The sequence below is a fragment of the Panulirus ornatus genome, chromosome 6 (genome assembly GCF_036320965.1).
Source record: "Panulirus ornatus isolate Po-2019 chromosome 6, ASM3632096v1, whole genome shotgun sequence".
Taxonomy (NCBI): domain Eukaryota; kingdom Metazoa; phylum Arthropoda; class Malacostraca; order Decapoda; family Palinuridae; genus Panulirus; species Panulirus ornatus.
This window is the reverse complement of record NC_092229.1, coordinates 20,873,493-20,898,842: the sequence shown is the minus strand read 5'-3', so window position 1 is coordinate 20,898,842 and position 25,350 is coordinate 20,873,493. Positions and strand designations below refer to the sequence as shown.

Here is a 25,350-nt window from a genome sequence, read left to right as displayed (position 1 = left end):
AATTATTTATGTTCCTCATTCCTGACACATTGTTATTTTTCACCTTTCTTCCCAGAGCTTAATAAGGAGCTTTCCTTCTCCCCCGGGGAGTTGTTTTCTTCTCCCCTGGGGAGTTATGTTTCCCCCCAGCCTCGTCTGTAGGGCAGGGCGTCATCCCCAAGCCTGGACTAGTTCTGTCCTTGTAGTCAGAGTGTGTGGCGTCCTGTAGATCGTAATGATTTGTGTAAACATCAGTAGATTTACATCATTATACAATGTTCCGTTATTACACTTGATAAAGGTGTTATGTGGTGCTTGAATAATGTAGTCAGAGAATGTGTTATGTGGTGCCAGAATGATGTAGTCTGAGTATGTGGTATTCTGTGGTGCCAGAATGATGTAGCCAGAGTATGTGGTCTCCTGTGTTGCCAGAATGATGTAGTCAGACTATGTGGTCTCCTGTGTTGCCAGAATGATGTAGTCAGACTGTGTGGTCTCCTGTGTTGCCAGAATGACGTAGCCAGACTATGTGGTCTCCTGTGGTGCCAGAATGATGTAGTCAGACTATGTGGTCTCCTGTGGTGCCACAATGATGTAGCCAGACTATGTGGTCTCCTGTGGTGCCAGAATGATGTAGTCAGACTATGTGGTCTCCTGTGGTGCCACAATGATGTAGCCAGACTATGTGGTCTCCTGTGGTGCCACAATGATGTAGCCAGAGTATGTGGTCTCCTGTGGTGCCAGAATGACGTAGTCAGACTATGTGGTCTCCTGTGGTGCCACAATGATGTAGCCAGACTATGTAGTCTCCTGTGGTGCCAGAATGACGTAGCCAGAGTATGTGGTATTCTGTGGTGCCAGAATGATGTAGCCAAAGTATGTGGTCTCCTGTGTTACCAGAATGATGTAGCCAGAGTATGTGGTCTCCTGTGTTGCCAGAATGATGTAGCCAGAGTATGTGGTCTCCTGTGGTGCCATAATGATGTAGTCAGACTATGTGGTGTCCTGTGGTTCCCGAACAATGTAGTTCTAGTATGTGGTAGTCTGAGGTGGCAGAGTAATATTTCTGCGGTCGTGGAGGCCAGCGATGGCGTCGTTGGCTGCCCTCGTATCCCATTATGGCGGAAAGTAACGCTTTTCTTTTTCTCATTCCAGACTCAGTCGGCGGCTCGGCTGACCCGTGTGATGGCCGGTCCAGGAGGCGACGGGGCGCAGGCCGGGGCTGGTGGCGGCGGCGGGGGCTCCAAGATGGACGTGGTGTACGTGACGGAGCGCATCATTTCCCTGGCCTTCCCCGCCGCGCTGGACGACGCCACCTACACCCTTCACCTGCGGGAGGTGGCTCACATGCTCTCCTCGAAGCACGGCGACAACTTCAAGGTGAGTCGCGCCGTCCTGAGTGTTACTGATGGTCACTGGTTGGTCAGTAGGTCCCAGTGATTGTGTGCCTGGGGTAACGTTGGATCTGTCGTCCTGTGTACGTCGTGTCGTGGACGCATCGTCGTCCCGGGGGGGGGGGGGGGGGGTTACTTCCCTCCTGGGCTGCAGGGGACGAGGCTGGCCGGCCAGACTGGGGGTAGTATATTCATGGTGTCATGCACGTGGGATGCACTTTTGTTCCATGTGGGGAGCAGGTCATGGAATGGAAGGCATTCATACCACAGCTGGGGAATGTGTATGATGATTCTCAGGTGAAGTATTAGATTGTTTATATATTTTTTTGTGTGTGTCATGGAGTTTTAAGTTTATAGTCAGGCACAAGTCTGTCTTCCCTTTCGTTGTCTACTAATGGGAGGATGACACGACAGTTGCAGCTCAAAAATATCTTGACAGGTGAAGCTGAAGAATAACATGTGCGTGACAGGCTCTGCCAACCCGCCACAGTAGAGGCGTTGCCTGTCCTGCGCTGCATGAAGGACGCTGCATGTCACCCACAGCTGTGGCTGCTGGTCAACATTTGTATGCAAGCGTTTTCTCTCATCCACATAACAGCTGCACTTTGTGACCACATGGGTGATATAACCCTTTATCTACAAGATGAGTGAGGGTCGCTATATAAAGAACTCATCTCCGTTATCCACAAGATGGGTGTTGTCTGTTGAAAGATGGTCTTCGTCATTCGCATGACGGGGTTCTGTTTCTCATGCACCTGATTGGTTCTTTTCTTCATCCATATGACAGGGGCTGTCCCTCACCCATATAACAAGCACATTATCCACATGACAGGTATTGCCCCGTTATCCACATGATAGGGTGTGTTTCTTACTCCAGTAAGAGGTACTACCCCTTATCCAAATGGAAGGTACCGTCCCTCATGTACGTGACCAAGTGCAGTTTCTCATCCACATGACAAGTGTTGTTCGTCACCCACATGACAGATCATCGTCATGTGACACTTGTTGCCCTGTATCCACATGATGGATTGGGCTCATCACGGATGTGGCAGGTTATCAAAAATCAGAGATAGTATAGCATTGATAATGGAGGAGTTCAGGTATAGACAGACTGGAGGCATTAAGACTCTCATGGAGACAGAGAGTGACGGAAACACAAGTTCCTTCATCAGCACGTCAGTGAACACCTGAATTAAAGGATCAAGGGAACTGGTGCGTTATCATTACGAGATGTCTTCATTATTGCAATGTGACATTTGAGAATGTCAGGCATGATACACAAACTGGAAAAAGTGATCATGTAATGCTGGAGTTTGTGATGACTGAGGACGAACAAGGAGCAGAGATGACACCAGATTCAGAGAGGAAATATGATTGTGGAAACTACACAGAACTCAGCAGTATCTGAATATGGAACGGGGTTCAGCATCCAGGAACCAGGGCTTTGTGGTTGATGCTTCTGTGAAAATTACAGTGAAGGAGTAGGGTCGTGGGTACCTGTAGCATTAAATGTAGAGGGATGGTGGAAATCAAGGGAGTTGTGGCCAGATATACACTGTCAAAAATCGAAGGAGCTTAGCTATTTGCTGTGACGCTGGTACTGTTAGCATCTCAGCCAGCCGGCATTTGTAAGTTATCAGAGAGCAGCAAACGAGTAGAGCAGGATAAGAAATTTGAGAAACTGTATACAGAATATTGTGGACAAGGCAGGAGAAAATCCAAAACTTTTCAACACTCATCAGATTGAATTATCACTTAAAGAGCAGTTTATCAGACGAAGGGATTAAGAGGGAAGTGTTGTACAGGATGATGATGTGGGAGAAAATGAATATCAGGTTCAAAAGTGTTTTCATAGTGGAAGACACCGTAGCCCCAACTTCAGTGGGACAGAACGGGGATAAGGTCTTGGAAAGCGATTTTTTTTTTTTTTTTTTTTTTATACTTTGTCGCTGTCTCCCGCGTTTGCGAGGTAGCGCAAGGAAACAGACGAAAGAAATGGCCCAACCCCCCCCCCATACACATGTATAAACATACGTCCACACACGCAAATATACATACCTACACAGCTTTCCATGGTTTACCCCAGACGCTTCACATGCCTTGATTCAATCCACTGACAGCACGTCAACCCCGGTATACCACATCGCTCCAATTCACTCTATTCCTTGCCCTCCTTTCACCCTCCTGCATGTTCAGGCCCCGATCACACAAAATCTTTTTCACTCCATCTTTCCACCTCCAATTTGGTCTCCCTCTTCTCCTTGCTCCCTCCACCTCCGACACATATATCCTCTTGGTCAATCTTTCCTCACTCATCCTCTCCATGTGCCCAAACCACTTCAAAACACCCTCTTCTGCTCTCTCAACCACGCTCTTTTTATTTCCACACATCTCTCTTACCCTTACGTTACTCACTCGATCAAACCACCTCACACCACACATTGTCCTCAAACATCTCATTTCCAGCACATCCATCCTCCTGCGCACAACTCTATCCATAGCCCACGCCTCGCAACCATACAACATTGTTGGAACCACTATTCCTTCAAACATACCCATTTTTGCTTTCCGAGTTAATGTTCTCGACTTCTAAAAAAGACATACAGAGAATGCTTACGTGTCTTCGTCCATATAAGGAATATGGACCTTATGAAATTTCTTCATATGTGCTGAATATGTGTGTCGATACACCTGAAATATCACTTGAGATGTTGTCGAAGATATCACTAGAGAACGTTAAAGTGTCAGGGATGTGGAGGAGGGGAAAATATCACGCATGTCTTCAAGAAATAACACCGGGAAGATGCGCCGAGTCACAGACTGCTCGTCCAGACGAGCATGGTTGGCAGAGCACTAGCAAAGGTAATCAGAAAGCAAGTGGATTGATGTTAGAACCTTGTTAGAACCTCCTCCTTGCGGAGGAGGTTCTAACAAGAGTCAGAAACAACACGATTTTTAGGTCATGTGTAACGATCCTCTGAATTTTGAGAGGATGAGCGCCCTCTTAGACGAGGGAAAGCAGGATGCAGTGTCTGTATCTGGGCTGCACAGAATATATTTGACTTTGTATCATGTAGAAGGTTGGTGAGAAGCTGGATCATCAGGCAGGAATGAGAGGAAGACATCTGTGATGGACAGAAGATTATCATAGTGGAAAGGAACAGATGTTATAGAGGAGTCTTCTCGAAGTGGCTAAGGTCACCAGTGGCGTGCTGCAGGGTACTGCTTTGGGGTCGTTGCTCTTCATGTGTGTGAATGACTTACTGGAAGGATGTGTACGGATGATGTCATGGTCATGAGGGAAGTAAAAACCGAGGAGGGTTGCAACAACTTGGACGTTTAGTTAAGCCAGTAAGGATTCCCTCAGGATGGATATGATAAATATTCCATAGCCCCGGGGAAGAGGTAATTAGAAAAGAAAAAATGATAATAATCAACCTGAAACAAGACCTTTACTACCTGCCCTGATATTTACACCGTCATGATCAACACAAGATAACTTTTACTCAGAGATTCGAAGAAGCCAGAATAACGGTGACATCAAACCCAGGAACGCCAGTTCCCGTCTTAGAAATGTCATGATTCTCTTAAGAAAGAGTATAATCAAGATGAGATGGCACTCAGAAGGCATTATGTGATCCCGCAGTGAAGATGGCATTGGACAGGGTAGAGCTCCCACCATCTCACAGATGTCGCTGACGAAAAAGAGGGAAAATAATGACTACAAGTCTAAGATTGAGCTTCACTTATGCAAAATGACGGAAAAGCAAAAGCTTGGACGAAGTGTGGACGAGCGATCTACAAGCGTAAGTTGTTCCAGCGTGGCATGCCAGAAGTCACCGAGGTATTAGTGTCCAACTTTCCTTCCCCAGCGAACCGCCACACTCACCATAAAGGCAGTCACGTCACCAGAACTCCTATTATTAAGCGGGGTCGCATGGAGAAGCGCCCTTGTCACCAGCGTTGTTTATAACCTCCGCAGAAGATATCTTTCCTTGAGCAGGGAACACAAGCATGGATGTCTGTTATACAAACGGGCGCCGCACAAGTAGTAGTATTCAATAGTTATTCTCCTTGAATGTCCCACTTTTGACAGTGGAGGCGCCCAGGCTTTACCGCTGTGAAAGGGAACGGGGTAAAAAAAATATCAACAGTTGACACAGCTGTGGCACTGGGGACGATGATTGAAGGAATTCAGATACAGCAAGAGAGGAGACGGAAAATACTAGGCCACACGCACTAACACCACAACGAAATGGAACAGCAAACACCATCGACAAGAGGATTGCTATGGATAAATCAGCCCTAAGGTGATGGTACAGATTGTGTCACCTCCCGGAGAAGTAAAGACTACATGCTGCTGAGGACATGATTTCCTCCATATTACACTACTGCCATAATCCCTCCCACCTCTTCTCCAAATCACTGATGCTGATACAACGGAAGGTTCAGACGAAGGAAGTGAGTGCTTATTCGTCAATAAGGCAACATACCCTGGTGTCGGGTGTAAAGAAGACCAAAATTAATGGCCGGATATAAAACCGATTGATTACATGTTTCGCAGAATCAGACCACTGACATAATCCTGGTAGTAGCACATGCAGGGAACACATGGGGATCTCATGGTTCCTCATAGCTGAGAGGGAAGCTTGTCATGCATCGATATACACACAGTGAACAGCACGTGACATACAAGATATATCTCTCAACCACCGCGTGACGTCATCACACACACACACACACACACACACACACACACACACACACACACACACACACACACACACACACCTGGTGTGCCGGGGGTAAGTAAATAAGGCATAAAATATTCACATTAAGTAAACCTGTCGCTCCCACACTCATTTAACTTGGGCTGTATAACTTAACACCAACACTATCTTCTGTTCCTCCACTTTGCCCTCCCTGTCCAACATCTTTCCCCCTCCTAACCACCCAGTTTAAAAAGAAAAATAATAACAGATCGAGTTTCCCCGCAAGAGGGACGCACTAGATATACAAGCCATTGAGGATTTCCGCAAGACGGGCACACTGAACATACAACAGATAGTTTCCAGGCAGCTTGACGGTACCACAGAAAACACAGACTCCAATAATTCCCGGCGGAGAGGCGCGCTCGCTCTCGTGGTTACATCTGCCTGTTGTTGCTGATAGAATTTCGGAGATATTCTCCCAGCGGACCATACACATCTCTTATGATTTTACCGCCGCGTCAGGCATTTTCCTCCTCGTACAAACCTCGTAAAGTCTGCTTACAGCAGTGTACGTACTATGCCAGATGGACACATACTGTCCTTGTATGTCAAGGAAAGATCACTTAACGTCTCGTCTCCAAGAGATCCCAACCAGGAATCTTCTGGTTGTTGTAGTATTCCACAACTGTTATAGTGAACACTTTAGCCTCGTTGGCTGTAAGCCAGCCAGGAACTGACATATTTGTTCCCCGAAAGACAAATCTCATCTGCCATGAACTTGTTTGACTGTCGTATATTGATATGACGTCATATAAACGTACTCAATATTCAGGAGAGATTTTATACGAATACGAGAGAACGAGAAAATTTGTACCGTGTGGTGGTTGGTGTACAGAACCAAAACATGTTTGCCCTTGCAGAGATAACGGGAGAAACTGTTGTGGCAGAGGTTGTGACGACACGGTCACTTTCTCATAATCACCCAACCAGGGAGGCAGGTATATCTATACCGTTCGAAAAGGGAAACAACTAATACATTGAACGTCGGATACAAGAAATGAAACTTAAGTCTTCTGACGTACGTACACTAGGGATCAAAGAAGAAGAGAGAGAGACCACTTTGATGGAGCTTATAGAGAGCTTAAACACTGGAGAAGACCTTGGCATTTTGTTCTTAGATATAGCAGATGGAAGTCAGAGGATAAAGGATGCGAGGGGTTGATAATCTGGTCGTAGAAAATCTGTATAAAATGCGAGCAGTAGATAAGACACCAGTGGCCGTCACAAGGGAGACAGACATACCTATCAATTTAAGTGAGAGATGTGCCTTGCACCATATGGTCAACCAGAAGGTTCGACCTCATTCACCTCCACCAGTCTTCCTGGGCTAGCCTATGTTTGGTGAGGGTAGGGTTCAAAAATTATAAATCTCTATACCTAACCTAGCTTAACAAAGAAGTTGGGGGGGGGGTGTGAATCTTCAGATTACTGTGTTTAGTAGCCAACACAGGGGAGCATCTTGTGACTACGCTACAAACAGATCATGAATTCATTTATAATAGGACGAAAGTGCGACTGCTGTGATCTTCGTTGCTCTCCCTACCCCACTGAACTTCTGTATATTCTCATGTGTCCCAGAAATTCCACCGGTCTCCTCTCTCTCTCTCCTCCTCCTCCTCCTCCTCTCTCTCTCTCTCTCTCTCTCTCTCTCTCTCTCTCTCTCTCTCTCTCTCTCTCTCTCTCTCTCCTCTCTCTCTCTCTCTCTCATCTTATTTTTCATTTGCAAGCTTAACCATCTCTACAGAAACTCAAAAGACTTTTTTTTTGTTTTTCTTTCTTTTTCCCTTTTCAGTTTGCATGTTAGAGAATGTTTGTCCATCATCTTAGTTCGTTCGGACTGACGGAAAAAAAAAATAATTTCAATCAATGACGGTATTAGAAACAGGATGAAAGTATTTCAAACTACAAAAAAGAAAATTGTGAAAAGACATTCAAATAATCCGAGAAAATAAATTGATTAAGACTGTTGGTTGTAGCCCAAACGAACACGATGTATGTCAGACATATGCCCTCCTGGAGCAGAGTCGAACCCCCCCGCCCCCCCAACATTTGCTTGGAGCTGGCACGCAAGACTAGGCTATGCTGCCCTAGTGGGTAGCGTACCCTGCTCTCAAGATATTGGTAAAGGGCTCGAATTCTTGCTGTTAGAGGCCGTAATATGTTCCATGAAAGTGTGCAATCATTCCAACATGTTCGTTTGTCTATATATATATATATATATATATATATATATATATATATATATATATATATATATATATATGGTAATATAGTAATGAAGCAGAAGACAAGACATCAATTTAACAGGATGAATAGTCTATTAAAAGAGCTAATCAGCCACAAACGGAAACGTTAATAAAGATTTCAAAGGTTCAAACAGAACATAACCAGTCCTTTGAAGAAGAGCAAAGAGAATGCAGGAAAGACTCGAATTACCTGACTCCATCGTGAGAGGGGAAATGGTAATAGAAATATAACGTATTTCAAAGGACGTTATGAATAAACACAAAAATAAGAATGAGATCTGAAAGTTACTGTTGTGGTCTGGACTGATGAAAAGGATATCGGGTACAGCGATACCGAGATGTGTGCCATATTGAAGACGATTTTGATATCCCATTCGACGTAAAAGATATTATAAATCTTCTCACGTCGTGAAAACTACCATCTTAAGATGAGCAATGATATATATATATATATATATATATATATATATATATATATATATATATATATATATATATATATATATATATATGTTGGAAAGGATCACAATTTTGCGCGTGATTAAGATATTCCTAGGAGTCCACGGGGAAAATGAAACACGAAAGTTCCCAAGTGCACTTTCGTGTAATAATCACATCATCAGGGGAGACACAAGAGAGAAATATAACAGTCAGTTGATATACATCGAAGAGACGAAGCTAGGACGCCATTTGGTAAACATGTAATTTGGTAAATATATATATATATATATATATATATATATATATATATATATATATATATATATATATATATATTCTGCTAGCTTTGTTTAAGTTAGCAGGTCCAGACGACCTGTTTCAGTCTATATCGTATGGGGGAAAAGTGCAGCCACGAGATGACACTGTCTGTGTTGAGACCATTCACTCCGTCGCTCAGTGACCGTGTCGTACCACACGACTGAAGTCCAGACACCTCCATACTAGTATTAAAAGAAGTGAAACAGTGAACGGAAATATACTCAGAGTTACCAGTCATTCAGCTTACATCACCCCCCACTAGGAAAAAAAATTAGTTGATGGATTTAACCTGCTCAGATGAATGAGACAGACATTAAAAAGGTCCACGTGGTTCCCACAGAAATAGATCCTGCTTTCTAAACTTGAATGACAGTGTTCCTGAATGGCTGGCGGGTCGCTACGTTTGCATCACATGTCATATGAATGGACTCGACAAAAGACCTTTAATATGGTCCGACATGAAGGATCAGTAAGCGGTGTCAGATCGCATGGCATGAATGCAGATAACGTAAGACGGAGTCAGAGAGGTCGGCTAACGAACGGAAAACAACGGATAGTGTTGAACACGGTGTGAAGGAGCGGCTGGCCACTCTTGTTACCCCCTTATGAATGGAAAGGTCTGCTCATAATCATGGTATTTACTGATGCTGTACCATTAGGGCGAGGATTGGTATGATAAAGGCACCTACCTACACTGGTCTAGACTCGGTGACCTGGGCCACACTAACAACTGGATCAGAGAACGGAATTTTTTTTTTCTTTTAATGTTTGCCTGTAACGTTATGGTCTCTGAAGGTAAGAATAGATTCTTATACCCCTTGTCTGGAGGGCTTCTTCTAGCAGTGTGAGAACAAGAGTGATCTTGGAGTCCTAGTCCTCTTCAGCTGTCGTACCTGCGCGTTACCTTGTATGCCTGGTAACCAGGAAAGTAGCTAACGGCTTGAAGTAATCACACGGGATTTTATCTACTGTACAAATTGCTGGTAATCATACTTATGATTAAATAGACATTACGTAAAGTGTATGTTTGATAGGTTTATGTACTTATTTAACATAATCATCTTAGAAGTGATTTGATATGAGCAGAAAAAAATGATGTATATATATATATATATATATATATATATATATATATATATATATATATATATATATATATATATATATTGAAATAAAGTTAAGTGAAGTCGGTATAGAACAGCAGAGAAGGGGAAAAAAATATTTTGGTAGCCAGTAGTGGTGTAACGAGGACCGGAGAGACACGTACCAGGTTGATGTAGGCGGGACGTAAGTTCAGCCAAAATACTGCCATAAAACTTTTAAGATATACTGAAGACATATTTTATCGCAGGTTAGTATTGGAAGTAACACTGCGGTTATAAACTCTGGGGAGAAACTGTCAGCTACATTGTGTGAGCTCGTCTTAGAGGAAGGGCGTGTGGGTAACTTAGAGGCTCACACGAGTCCCTACTGCTCAACCAGGCTTTAAATCTGAGGTACCCGCGGCCATCTTGGATTGTGATCCAGGCCAACAGACACACTTTTGAAAAGCACCATCTCCGCCCACTCTGGTTCCAATTGGCTCTGTCGTTTCAGAGATGATTGAAGTATGAAAAGTTAACGGACGGACGTCACTTGTTGGCAAAAGTTCAAATGACCTTCGGTCAGGTGAGCTATAAGAGGAAAATGGAACATGGGTTGTTTACGAGAAAAATAAAATGTTGACAGTTGGTACGATAATTAGCTATAACCTTCGTCCTCTCAATCTCCGTAATTTTTTTTTTTTTTTTGTCTTAGTATGAGATGAGCTTATAGTTCAAGTTTATGGTTGTATCGTTATACATCACCATACACAGTTTGCTGGATGTATGTCTGCATGTTAGACCACCACAGCAAAACCTGCCCCATGCAGCAGGAAGGACGTTGGTAGACAAAGCCTTCCTACATAACAATCTCGTGTGTATATATATATATATATCTATATATATATATATATATATATATATATATATATATATATATATATATATATATATATATATATATACACACACACACACACACACAGAAAGATGATATTAAACGATCATGGTATACAAAGCGATTTGACTGAAACCTATATTTTAAACGCATTTGCACTTATACGTTTCATTTTTTTCCTCGGAGATGGAAGGTAGTCGAGAATTTATATAGATACACTACAGTGCACAACAGTCTGGTTGTAGTGATATGTACAGTAACGGTTGTAGTATTGTATACAGTAATGGTTATAGTAACTTATACAGTAACGGTTGTAGGAACTTATACAGTAACGGTTGTAGTAACTTATATAGTCACGGTCGTAGTAATGTATGCAGTAACGGTTGTAGTAGCATATACAGTAACTGTTGTAGTATTATATACAGAAACGGTTGTAGCAATGTATACAGTAACGGTTGTAGTAATGTATACAGTAACGGTTGTATTAGCAGATACAGTAACTGTTGTAGTAATATATACAAAAACGGTTGTAGCAATGTATACAGTAACGGTTGTAGTAATGTATGCAGTAACGGTCGTAGTAATGTATACAGTAACGGTTGCAGTAACGTATACAGTCACACCATAGGACGTGAGCGTTGTTGTGCTGGTTTGGACTGTGGTCGTCCGTGGTCTCTCCCAGTAACATGTCGCGGCTCTCCTGGTTCAGGTGGCCGACCCCGATATTTATGATTTTGATGAATGTTTGAATTACGGAGATGAAAGAAATGTTCTGTCTCGACCATAGTTATTTCGAATAGTTTGTGTTCAGTTGTGTGTGCATTAGTTTAACCGTTGTGTGTGTGTGTGTGTGTGTGTGTGTGTGTGTAGACCTAGGTATGCGCGTGTGTATGTATCTGTGTGCACTTGTCTGTGAGCAGTGCGTCAGTGTTTGAAGGTGTAATAATGGAGTTAGAGCGGGGGACCACTCGCTCATTTTCAGGGTTCCCCCTGCAGCGTCACACAGTATTCGGCGTGCGTTGCTGCAGTCATTTAGGACTCAGCGGCTGGCCTGCTGGGGATGTGGAAGTCAGTTATCTCTGATACGTACCTGCTTCATTGAAGGACGCAGTGATCGGGCAATGTGTGGAAAATTAGCATTAAAGGCGGAGCCGTTTTATGTGGAAGGGAGTACAAACCGATTTCTATCTAAGTCGTTTCGCTGAAGAAAATAGAAAAAGGGGCGAGCCTCGTAATCGTCTTAGAAAATGGCTTTACCCTTTATGACTGTCGGGAACAGTGACTTGTGTCATCGCGGGAATGGCCAGTCGTTTTTTATGGCAATTTAAAGGGTTGCCGAACTCTGCGGCGGCGATCCCCTAGCGGCGAGGGTCCGAATTTGGATTCTGATGTCTGGTGGAGTTGTATGGACGGGTGTGTGTGTGTGTGTGTGTGTCTGTGCCAACGGTGGACACGGGCCGCCTACATGTGTGTATAAACTTACTTATAGACAAACCTCCTCAGTGAATGAACTTCCCATTTGCTGTATAGACTAGACGCTGGAGTGTGGTGTCTCCCAGTGACCGTAGTGGTTAAACACCTCTAAACCTGTTCCTTAAAGAGAACGTTATTCACCTCGATCGAATTGTTGTTATTGTCAGATTCCAGTGGATTCAGCTGCTCTGCTGAACACCGTGGGTAATGATACAGATGATACATTCATGTGGTGGGTGAGTGTGTTAGTCCCTACCACATAATGAGTTAAGGCCAGACTGGGGCGTGTCTGGCCATCCAGCTGGCAGCGTTAGCAGGGCTGTCCACACTGACCCCAATTTGTGGCACCCCTGGGGCGTGCAGGGGAGGAGAGAGGCCCGTGGGATGTGCAGGGGAGGAGAGGCTCTCGTCGTCCTGAAACCCTCTACCTCCTCGCTTTTACCCTCGACTCCATCTTTTCTTCTTACCTGGGGAAGATATATTGCGTTATTATGTGTTTTTACCAAAGAAAATGTGATTCGCTGTTATGTAGATGTATTTGGCTACGATTGATACCTTAGTAATCAGCACTTCACTGATTTGGTCGTTTGTCTGGTGTTCGTAAGTTAACAAAGAATTTTTACCTTTGTTCGTGTAATCTATTCCGGTCTGGCGTATCTCATTAGTACAGTAATTGTGAAGATAATGAGTGACTGGATTGTACCCACCATCAGTCCGGCTCATATATATATATATATATATATATATATATATATATATATATATATATATATATATATATATATACATATACCCTTTGCCAAGTAGGCAGTTTATCGACCAGACCCAGTGAGGAGGAAGAGATAGGGTTGACTGCGGACCAATTGCCGCGACCTGAATTCGAACCTATGTGGGCTCGACCCTGGGCGGCCCATGGATGCGTCATGGGAAGGAACAATTATTTTCGTTATGTACAATATGATGGTCACACGGCTGTATACTGGAGATACAGAGTACCACATGCTTCATGGTCAGCCATCTGTTCATGCAGCTTGCTACACAACACCAGTTGGAACTGCCTCGTTAGTTCTAACTGCCTTGTTGTCTGTTTATTATATGGTGAGGTGACCACAGCGTGGGTTTCATTTTCCTTCAGATTTCACTGTGAAAGTAAGGACGGTGTTCTATGGCTAGACCAATGCTCTCTATATTTCGTTTAAAATACCAGGTTAACATTTTTATTCGGTAAACCTGTTATCCGGTATGACATTTTCTACATGCATGAGAGTCTATATATATATATATATATATATATATATATATATATATATATATATATGTAACAAACTGCCTGCTCGGCTTACTGTCTCTTAGTCTAATCTTATTTTCTTCGGTGAATATCGTAGCTCTAATGAAAGAGAGAGAAAAATAACTAACGTACGATATTCCGGGTTATATTCATGGCGTGTGTGTATATCCAAAATGTGTTGTTTGGTTCCTCTGAACAAATTGTAAATGTGTTCGCGCGGCGTCACTTCATCAAAAACACTGTAAATACTGTCAAAATTGTGACATGTATACTGATGGGAGCCCCCAGCCGGCACGCTAACTAAGCTGGCTATCATTTTTCAGGAAATTTCAGCGAGGCAACTACTGTAGGTACTCCCGACCAGTCCTCTCTCCTCCCCCCTGAGAGCCATTACTGTAGTCCACCCGGGGCAAGCCATATATTGCACGTTAACATGCTTCTCTGAAGGTTTATACGTTAAAAGGTATTTCTAAGTTCTCGGAAGGATTCCAGTATTATTTTCGTGCTTACTGGATCATATTTGAAATAAGGGCTTCGCTGATGTTCATTATATAGATATGAAATTTAAACGTTAGGGTGTAATATATATATATATATATATATATATATATATATATATATATATATATATATATATATATATATATATATATATATATATATTTTTTTACTATTCGCCATTTCCCGCATTATATATATATATATATATATATATATATATATATATATATATATATATATATATATATATATATATATATGCAAGGCATGGGCTATAGATAGGAGGAGGGTGGATGTGTTGAAAATGAAATGTTTGAGAACAATATATGGTGCGAGATGGTTTGATAGAGTAAGTAATGAAAGGGTAAGAGAGATGTGTTGTAATAAGAAGAGTGTGGTTGAGAGAGCAGAAGAGACTGTGCTGAAATGGTTTGGACATATGGAGAGAATGAGTGAGGAAATATTGACAAAGAGGATATATGTGTCAGAGGTGGAGGGAAGAAGGAGAATTGGGAGACCAAATTGGAGGTGGAAGGATGAAGTGAAAAAGATTGTGAGCGTTCGGGGCCTGAGCTTACAGGAGGGTGAAAGGCATGCAAGGAAAAGAGTGAATGGAAATGATGTGGTACCGGGGTCGATGTGCTTTCATTGGACTGAACCAGGGCATGTGAAGCGTCTGGGAAAACCATGGAAAGGTCTGTGGGGCCTGGACCTTTCCATAGGGAGCTGTGGTTTCGGTGCATTACACATGATAGCTAGAGACTGAGTGTGATCGAATGTGGCCTTTTATATGTGTTTTCCTGGCGCTACCTCGCTGAAGCAAGGGGTAACCATGCTGCTTCATGTGGGGTGGGGTAGCGACAGGAATTGATGAAGGCAAGCAAGTATGAATATGTACATGTATATGTATATATGTGTGTCTGTGTATGTGTGTGTTGATATTTATATGTGCGTGTATGGGCGTTTATATATATATATATATATATATATATATATATATATATATATATATATATATATATATCGAGAGAGTGTATCGAGACAGACTTCCCCAGAACTTTTTTAAAGGGGAAGTAAATGTTTATAGTTGTGTTACTGGAGTGATAGTTTCCATACATGGTGTTTTGACAAGAAAATAGTGAAATTGGAAAAAAAATGTAGCTTAGACATTGAAGCTTATTGATACAGTGGTTAAATTGATGAGAACTACTATTGACGTTTGTGTCAATAAATTATACATTTCCCTTTTCCATAGCCAGAGGTTGAACCATTATGTGACATTCATTTTCTCATTTCATTTCAAGCTAGAAGTTTCAGTTTTCTGAATTATTTCTTACTTTTTCATATGTATATATATGTATATGAGTGTGTGTGTGTGTATATGTGCGTGTGTATGTGTATGTATATATATATATATATATATATATATATATATATATATATATATATATATATATATATATATATATATATATATGGAGCTGGGGGCTGGAAATCCTCCCCTCTCATTTTTTTTTTAATTTTCCAAAAGAAGGAACAGAGAAGGGGGCCAGGTGAGGTTATTCCCTCAAAGGCCCAGTCCTCTGTTCTTAACGCTACCTCGCTAACGCGGGAAATGGCGAATAGTATGAAAAAAAAAAAAATATATATATATATATATATATATATATATATATATATATATATATATATATATATATATATATATATATCATCCCTGGGGATAGGGGTGAAAGAATACTTCCCACGCATTCCTCGCGTGTCGTAGAAGGCGACTAGAGGGGACGGGAGCGGGGGGCCAGAAATCCTCCCCTCCTTGTATTTTTTAACTTTCTAAAATGGGAAACAGAAGGAGTCACGCGGGGAGTGCTCATCCTCCTCGAAGGCTCAGACTGGGGTGTCTAAATGTGTGTGGATGTAACCAAGAGGTGAAAAAAGGAGAGATAGGTAGTATGTTTGAGGAAAGGAACCTGGATGTTTTGGCTCTGAGTGAAACGAAGCTCAAGGGTAAAGGGGAAGAGTGGTTTGGGAATGTCTTGGGAGTAAAGTCAGGGGTTAGTGAGAGGACAAGAGCAAGGGAAGGAGTAGCAGTACTCCTGAAACAGGAGTTGTGGGAGTATGTGATAGAATGTAAGAAAGTAAGTTCTCGATTAATATGGGTAAAACTGAAAGTTGATGGAGAGAGGTGGGTGATTATTGGTGCATATGCACCTGGGCATGAAAAGAACGATCATGAGAGGCAAGTGTTTTGGGAGCAGCTGAATGAGTGTGTTAGTGGTTTTGATGCACGAGACCGGGTTATAGTGATGGGTGATTTGAATGCAAAGGTGAGTAATGTGGCAGTTGAGGGAATAATTTGTATACATGGGGTGTTCAGTGTTGTAAATGGAAATAGTGAAGAGCTTGTAGATTTATGTGCTGAAAAAGGACTGGTGATTGGGAATACCTGGTTTAAAAAGCGAGATATACATAAGTATACGTATGTAAGTAGGAGAGATGGCCAGAGAGCGTTATTGGATTACGTGTTAATTGACAGGCGCGCGAAAGAGAGACTTTTGGATGTTAATGTGCTGAGAGTGCAACTGGAGGGATGTCTGATCATTATCTTGTGGAGGCTAAGGTGAAGATTTGTATGGGTTTTCAGAAAAGAAGAGTGAATGTTGGGGTGAAGAGGTTGGTGAGAGTAAGTGAGCTTGGGAAGGAGACTTGTGTGAGGAAGTACCAGGAGAGACTGAGTACAGAATGGAAAAAGGTGAGAACAATGGAAGTAAGGGGAGTGGGGGAGGAATGGGATGTATTTAGGGAATCAGTGATGGATTGCGCAAAAGTTGCTTGTGGCATGAGAAGAGTGGGAGGTGGGATGATTAGAAAGGGTAGTGAGTGGTGGGATGAAGAAGTAAGATTATTAGTGAAAGAGAAGAGAGAGGCATTTGGACGATTTTTGCAGGGAAAAAATGCAATTGAGTGGGAGATGTATAAAAGAAAGAGACAGGAGGTCAAGAGAAAGGTGCAAGAGGTGAAAAAGAGGGCAAATGAGAGTTGGGGTGAGAGAGTATCATTAAATTTTAGGGAGGATAAAAAGATGTTCTGGAAGGAGGTAAATAAAGTGCGTAAGACAAGGGAGCAAATGGGAACTTCAGTGAAGGGCGCAAATGGGGAGGTGATAACAAGTAGTGGTGATGTGAGAAGGAGATGGAGTGAGTATTTTGAAGGTTTGTTGAATGTGTTTGATGATAGAGTGGCAGATATAGGGTGTTTTGGTCGAGGTGGTGTGCAAAGTGAGAGGGTTAGGGAAAATGATTTGGTAAACAGAGAAGAGGTAGTGAAAGCTTTGCGGAAGATGAAAGCCGGCAAGGCAGCAGGTTTGGATGGTATTGCAGTGGAATTTATCAAAAAAGGGGGTGACTGTATTATTGACTGGTTGGTAAGGTTATTTAATGTATGTATGACTCATGGTGAGGTGCCTGAGGATTTGCGGAATGCGTGCATAGTGCCATTGTACAAAGGCAAAGGGGATAATAGTGAGTGCTCAAATTACAGAGGTATAAGTTTGTTGAGTATTCCTGGTAAATTATATGGGAGGGTATTGATTGAGAGGGTGAAGGCATGTACAGAGCATCAGATTGGGGAAGAGCAGTGTGGTTTCAGAAGTGGTAGAGGATGTGTGGATCAGGTGTTTGCTTTGAAGAATGTGAGAAATACTTAGAAAAGCAAATGGATTTGTATGTAGCATTTATGGACCTGGAGAAGGCATATGATAGAGTTGATAGAGATGTCTGTAGAAGGTATTAAGAATATATGGTGTGGGAGGCAAGTTGTTAGAAGCAGTGAAAAGTTTTTATGGAGGATGTAAGGCATGTGTACGTGTAGGAAGAGAGGAAAGTAATTGGTTCTCAGTGAATGTAGGTTTGCGGCAGGGGTGTGTGATGTCTCCATGGTTGTTTAATTTGTTTATGGATGGGGTTGTTTGGGAGGTGAATGCAAGAGTTTTGGAAAGAGGGGCAAGTATGGATGGAGCAAAACTGGAGGAAGTAAAGTGTTTTAGATATCTGGGAGTGGATCTGGCAGCGGATGGAACCATGGAAGCGGAAGTAGATCATAGGGTGGGGGACGGGGCGAAAATCCTGGGAGCCTTGAAGAATGTGTGGAAGTCGAGAACATTATCTCGGAAAGCAAAAATGGGTATGTTTGAAGGAATAGTGGTCCCAACAATGTTGTATGGTTGCGAGGCGTGGGCTATGGATAGAGTTGTGCGCAGGAGGATGGATGTGCTGGAAATGAGATGTTTGAGGACAATGTGTGGTGTGAGGTAGTTTGATCGAGTAAGTAACGTAAGGGTAAGAGAGATGTGTGGAAATAAAAAGAGCGTGGTTGAGAGAGCAGAAGAGGGTGTTTTGAAATGGCTTGGGCACATGGAGAGAATGAGTGAGGAAAGATTGACCAAGAGGATATATGTGTCGGAGGTGGAGGGAACGAGGAGAAGTGGGAGACCAAATTGGAGGTGGAAAGATGGAGTGAAAAAGATTTTGTGTGATCGGGGCCTGAACATGCAGGAGGGTGAAAGGAGGGCAAGGAATAGAGTGAATTGGATCGATGTGGTATACCGGGGTTGACGTGCTGTCAGTGGATTGAATCAGGGCATGTGAAGCGTCTGGGGTAAACCATGGAAAGCTGTGTAGGTATGTATATTTGCGTGTGTGGACGTATGTATGTACATGTGTATGGGGGTGCGTTGGGCCATTTCTTTCGTCTGTTTCCTTGCGCTACCTCTCAAACGCGGGAGACAGCGACAAAGCAAAAAAAAAAAAAAAAATATATATATATATATATATATATATATATATATATATATAGAGAGAGAGAGAGAGAGAGAGAGAGAGAGAGAGAGAGTATAACGACGGAATATAGTGAGATGCTGTGGGCACGACTGCAGATGATGTTGCAGCTGATAATAAGATGATAGATATGAATGCGAGAAAATACCTCAGACGTTTTTGATATACATTCTAATGTGCATCCAGCCAGTGTGATTCTCCCTCTTCATTGACTCGCTGAAGTAAAGCTTTATGAACTTAGATGTACATAACATGTGTTAGTTTGTATGTGGCAGCGAAGACTTCTGTCAGGTATGGGATCTGCCTTTCTTTGGAAACCACACTCCCCAGACAAACTCGAGTCACATTCTCCAGCTTACGCCCTTAAATACCACCCATCACCACACCTGTACAAACACCGATTCAGCATAGTCCAAGACCCTTCATATATATATATATATATATATATATATATATATATATATATATATATATATATATATATATATATATATTGTGGGTGAGCCTTACTCTTGGTTTATAATGAATGTCATGTTTAATTGGCAGAGATAGCCTCCGGTCTGGGTGAATGGTCATGATTAATAATGAGTCTGGTATTTGACTATTTGGCTTTGAAGTAACACTTTAGCTGAAAGTGTTAAGTTCCATCATTACTCGGTAGTGACTGGATGGGTTAATATAACATCATTGATTGATAACTGGATGGGTTAATATAACATTATTGATTGATAACTGGATGGGTTAATATAACATTATTGATTGATAACTGGATGGGTTAATATAACATCATTGATTGATAACTGGATGGGTTAATATAACATTATTGATTGATAACTGGATGGGTTAATATAACATTATTGATTGATAACTGGATGGGTTAATATAACATCATTGATTGATAACTGGATGGGTTAATATAACATTATTGATTGATAACTGGATGGGTTAATATAACATCATTGATTGATAACTGGATGGGTTAATATAACATTATTGATTGATAACTGGATGGGTTAATATAACATTATTGATTGATAACTGGATGGGTTAATATAACATCATTGATTGATAACTGGATGGGTTAATATAACATTATTGATTTATAACTGGATGGGTTAATATAACATTATTGATTGATAACTGGATGGGTTAATATAACATTATTGATTGATAACTGGATGGGTTAATATAACATTATTGATTGATAACTGGATGGGTTGATATAACATCATTGATTGATAACTGGATGGGTTAATATAACATTATTGATTGATAACTGGATGGGATATTAGGTGATTGTGAAGTAGTGACTGGACTGAACGATTGTGGATCGTTAAATGATAACTGTTTGGGAAAAGTAGTCAACGAGATTATTACTGGATGGAACAGTTACAGTCGATCATTAACCAGAACACATAATGATCGGTCGTTAAGATACAACTAGATGATATTTTCCACTTGACTAAAAGTAACAGGAAAGATTAGGTCCACAATATTGAAGGCAAAGGTCTTATAAATATTACCTAGAGATGTTAATGATAACTAATTCTACTTAGGAAGACTTTCTCCTGATATTCTAAGCTGGAATCACATGCGCGAGACCCTGGCATTCCTCTTGGGTACATGGAACAGTGATAGGCCAGAAGACACGTACGTTTTATACGATTTGATTAATGACTTGTCATCTACATATCACGTAATTATGTTTCAGTGGTATGTTCTGACCCTAACTCTACTCTCTGATTTTGTATTGTGTAAAAGACAGGTACAGACGCCATCACAGACTCCTGGAGTTAATTATAGGGGCAATTTTGGCTCATTCCTTTGATGAATTTTAGGCATTGATGTCGAGAGTTAGGAACGGGTTGTGAATAGTTTTAGGAGCGGTGATAACGGCTGAGTTGTTGGCTAATGGTTCAAACTTTAACGGGTTGGGTAGGTTAGACCTGGGTTTGAATCATTGAGTTCTGGTGGTGAGAAAGTTTACAAACAAAAGTATTAAGACAAACTTTAAGAGACGTATTTGATGTTGTAAGCACAGGCGCACTGACTTCCTCAATGACAGAGTGGTTCAGACGCTGCTTCGACTGTGAACGACTAAAAGGTAATGGTTCGAACACAGCTGTAATGGTTCAAACACAGGCAGATTGGTTCGAGTGGTCTAAACGCAGATGTAATGACTCAGATCCGAGCAGAATGTTGTGGTAGATAGACGCTATAGTTCAGGCACTGGCTCTGTAGGTCAAACTGTGGTGTAATTTTACAGCTGGTGTAGTAAAACGCTTCAAGTAGTTCGAAACAGTAATGACCGAAGCTTGTAAACCTTCACACACTGACCGAGCGTTTTTTACTGTCGTGGTTTGCAATACGGGTTGGTCAACATTTTGAGTAATGTTATTGGAATGTGTTTATGTTAATCTTAGATTAAAGGCGAGGCTAATATACTTCTTGTTAATGTTAATGGGATGACTTTGTTATTTTCGCTGATGCAAACGGAGATTCATTCAACATTTTCGATGATGGTGGGACTACAGGGACGGCTGTTAAGGACGCCATCCCATATACACTATACCTCCTGGGTGATGTTAAGGTTAGGGAGGCGGAGGGACGCCCTCCCTAACCTGGATGAACAAGACCTGTCTCTCTCTCAAGTAGGAGGAACACCCCACCCCTTGCTTCCCTCCCCCAAGCCCCAGAACAACACCCCCCCATCCCCCCACCCCACCCCCACTCCAAGACCCTCCAACACCTTCATTCCCTTTAAGCCACTAGGTTGAGGAACGCGTCCGCCGTCCTGTTTAATTAGATTTTTACCCTTCGAGAGCCCCAGCCGAGACCGGGACAGACCAACGCTATATATATATATATATATATAAGGGTGAAAAAGGTGTTTGAAGGTATAGTAGCCCCAACGAATATATATGGATGTGATCGATGCATCCATATAAGGATGTGTGAAGGTGTTAGAAATGAAATGTTTGAGGACAATACGTGGTGTGAGGTGGTCTGATCGAGTAAGGAATAAAAAGATGAGAGAGATGTGGTAATAAGAAGAGCGGTGAGATGAAAGGTTGGCGTGAGCAGATGTTTTGAGTGTTCGGTGCCTGAACGTGCAGGAGGGTGTGACACGTGCACGGGGTTATTTCAGCGATCGATCAGAGTATGCGATACTGTGCCCCAGATTGAAGTTGGAATATCAGAGCTGCTAGGAGTGAACTGGAACGATGTGGTATACAGGGGTCGACGTGCTCTCAATTAGACCTCTACCTACAGCCAGGCCCCTCAGACCTTTCCATGGTTCTCTCGTCTTGCTTCACGTGTCCTGGTTCATACCACTTACAGTACGTCTCCCCCTGTATACCACATCGCTCCAGTTCACTCCTGGCAGATCTGATTCTGCAACTTCAATCCGGGGCACAGTATCGCAAACTCTGTTGTAACGCTGAAGTGATCCACGGCTCTCAGCATCGTAGACCGAGAAACAATAGCGGACTCAGTGGTGTGTGTGTGTGTGTGTGTGTGTAAGTTCATATGATGGAGTTTGAACATTTGCTGAACAAAAGGAAAATTATAAATTCTGTACGAGAGCCCGGACTTTTCAAACACCGTGTACGTATATATACACTTATTGTTATAGCATAACTTTGGTTGTGTTACAACACAGGGTTTCGTCGCTACAGCTTGTGTTACGAGGCTACAACATGAAACTTGGTTGTATTAGTTACGGCAGGAATTGTTTGTGTATACAACCCCTGTTGTGTGTCACTGGCTTTAGTAAGGGTTGTACAGCCCTCATGAACGACGGTAGAGCTTGGGTTGTGGGTTGTAGCGATTTTAGCTCCGGATCCGACTTAACAGTCAAGCTTACTGTTATATTACTTCTGTTGTTACAAGCGCCTGTGTGTATTTGACTGCGTGACTGACACATGGATGTTGTAACCGACACTGTAGGTGTAACAATTAGAGTCGCGGGGAGAGAGGTGTGAAGGTGTGTTGTGGTCGTTACGTCACGGGTTGTGACGGGAATTAAGACTACTGGTGGGGGCGCCGTTGGGCATAGGGGGCCTGGTCACAGTTATGGTGCCGGGGACCAGCCAGTAAGGAGACAGCCGGCCACGGTATGAGGCCATAAAGTAGACACGAACCCGGAACACACAAACACGGGACCGGAACACACAAACACGGGACCCGAACACACAAACACGGGACCGGAACACACAAACACGGGCCAACAACTCACAAACACGGACCCGGAGCACACAAACACGGACCCGGAACACACAAACACGGAACCGGAACACACAGACACGGGCCCATAACACACAGACACGGGCCCGTATCACATGCAACACTACAACCTTTAATTTCATGCCCACAACACTATCCCTACCAGCAAGAGGTAAAATGTAGGCTTTGGTCATTTTCCTCCTTAACAATGCTTAAGGGCAGGTTTGAACGACTGGCGCCACGACCCTGTTAAACGCAACGGAACGACCCTTAAACATTATAACCCTTGAGCACGCCGATGCAACCCTTAGGTTTGATGGCTTGACCTTTGACCTATCACGCTATCGTAACGAGTAGTTGTTCCCAGCTCCAGCGTCGTATTCTCGTGCTCATGGGTTGTCCCAGCGTGCTCAAGGGTCGTATCTACTCTGCCCCAGATGTTGGCCCACCCAGCTCAAGATTCGTACCACCTTGTTCAAGTGTCGTATTCTCGTCCTAAGGGTCGTATCCTCGTCCTCATGGGTCGTACCACCTTGCTCAAGGGTCGTATCCTCGTCCCCATGGGTCGCACCACAGTGCTCAGTGGTCGTATCTTCGTCCTCATGGGTCGTACCACCGTGCCCAAGGGTCGTCGTTCGGCCGCGCTCACCGAGTGGGGTGGTTATAATGTTCGTAGGTGGCAGGTATATACTAGACTAATATTAGGCTCTGGGAAAATTGCTTACATTTCAGCCCATTACTTTTATTTCAAATTTAAATCGTATTTGAAAGGGAGTGGCCCGGCAAGGGGGAGGGGGGGGGGTGACTGTTGCTCTTAAACCAGGTGTTAGTTTAATATAGTATACGTGTATATATATATATATATATATATATATATATATATATATATATATATATATATATATATATATATATTGTATGCAGGAGGTGTCTTCTGAAAACCTGCCGTTACTGATACCAGATGCACACCATCACACTTACTCGATCATTTACGGTAGTTAATTGTGAATGATTAGGTTTACCCAGAGGGCGTTGAAGGTCATTATGTGGTCAGGGGGTTGGGTGGCTCGTGGCGTTAATTCATTTACCCTGATGGCCCAGCCCTTGATTGTTACGGTGCAACCCTTGAGCACGACGGTATGGCCCCAGACTTTACCACGCTGGGAAGTAAGTTTGTGGTTGACGACGCTGGGGTGTTTCTTCCTCGTTGACGACTCTGGGGTGTTTCTTCCTCGTTGATGACGCTGGGGTGTTTCTTCCTCGTTGATGACGCTGGGGTGTTTCTTCCTCGTTGATGACGCTGGGGTGTTTCTTCCTCGTTGACGACTCTGGGGTGTTTCTTCCTCGTTGATGACGCTGGGGTGTTTCTTCCTGGTTGACGATGCTGGGGTGTTTCCTCCTGGTTGACGACTCTGGGGTGTTTCTTCCTGGTTGACGATTCTGGGGTGTTTCTTCCTGGTTGACGATGCTGGGGTGTTTCTTCCTGGTTGACGATGCTGGTGTGTATCTTCCTGGTTGACGATGCTGGTGTGTATCTTCCTGGTTGACGATGCTGGTGTGTTTCTTCCTGGTTGATGACGCTGGGATGTTTCTTCCTGGTTGACGACGCTGGTGTGTTTCTTCCTGGTTGATGACGCTGGGATGTTTCTTCCTGGTTGACGACGCTGGTGTATTTCTTCCTGGTTGACGGAGCTGGGGTGTTTCTTCCTGGTTGACGACGCTGGTGTGTTTCTTCCTGGTTGACGGAGCTGGGGCGTTTCTTCCTGGTTGACGATGCTGGGGTGTTTCTTCTTGGTTGACGGAGCTGGGGCGTTTCTTCCTGGTTGACGGAGCTGGTGTGTTTCTTCCTGGTTGACGACGCTGGTGTGTTTCTTCCTGGTTGACGACCCTGGAGTG

General features: G+C 42.9%; 1 protein-coding gene across 24 annotated transcripts in view; it reads left to right on the top strand.

The window, feature by feature from the left end:
* by (focal adhesion protein tensin) overlaps positions 1–25,350 on the top strand; it is a 1,595,780-nt gene that overhangs the window by 1,134,766 nt on the left and 435,664 nt on the right. For all 24 annotated transcript variants that reach the window (XM_071662733.1, XM_071662731.1, XM_071662715.1 and 21 more), the window contains one exon: positions 1,135–1,359. In XM_071662733.1, the coding sequence (XP_071518834.1) occupies positions 1,135–1,359 (225 nt within the window). The remainder of the gene's footprint in view (positions 1–1,134; positions 1,360–25,350) is intronic.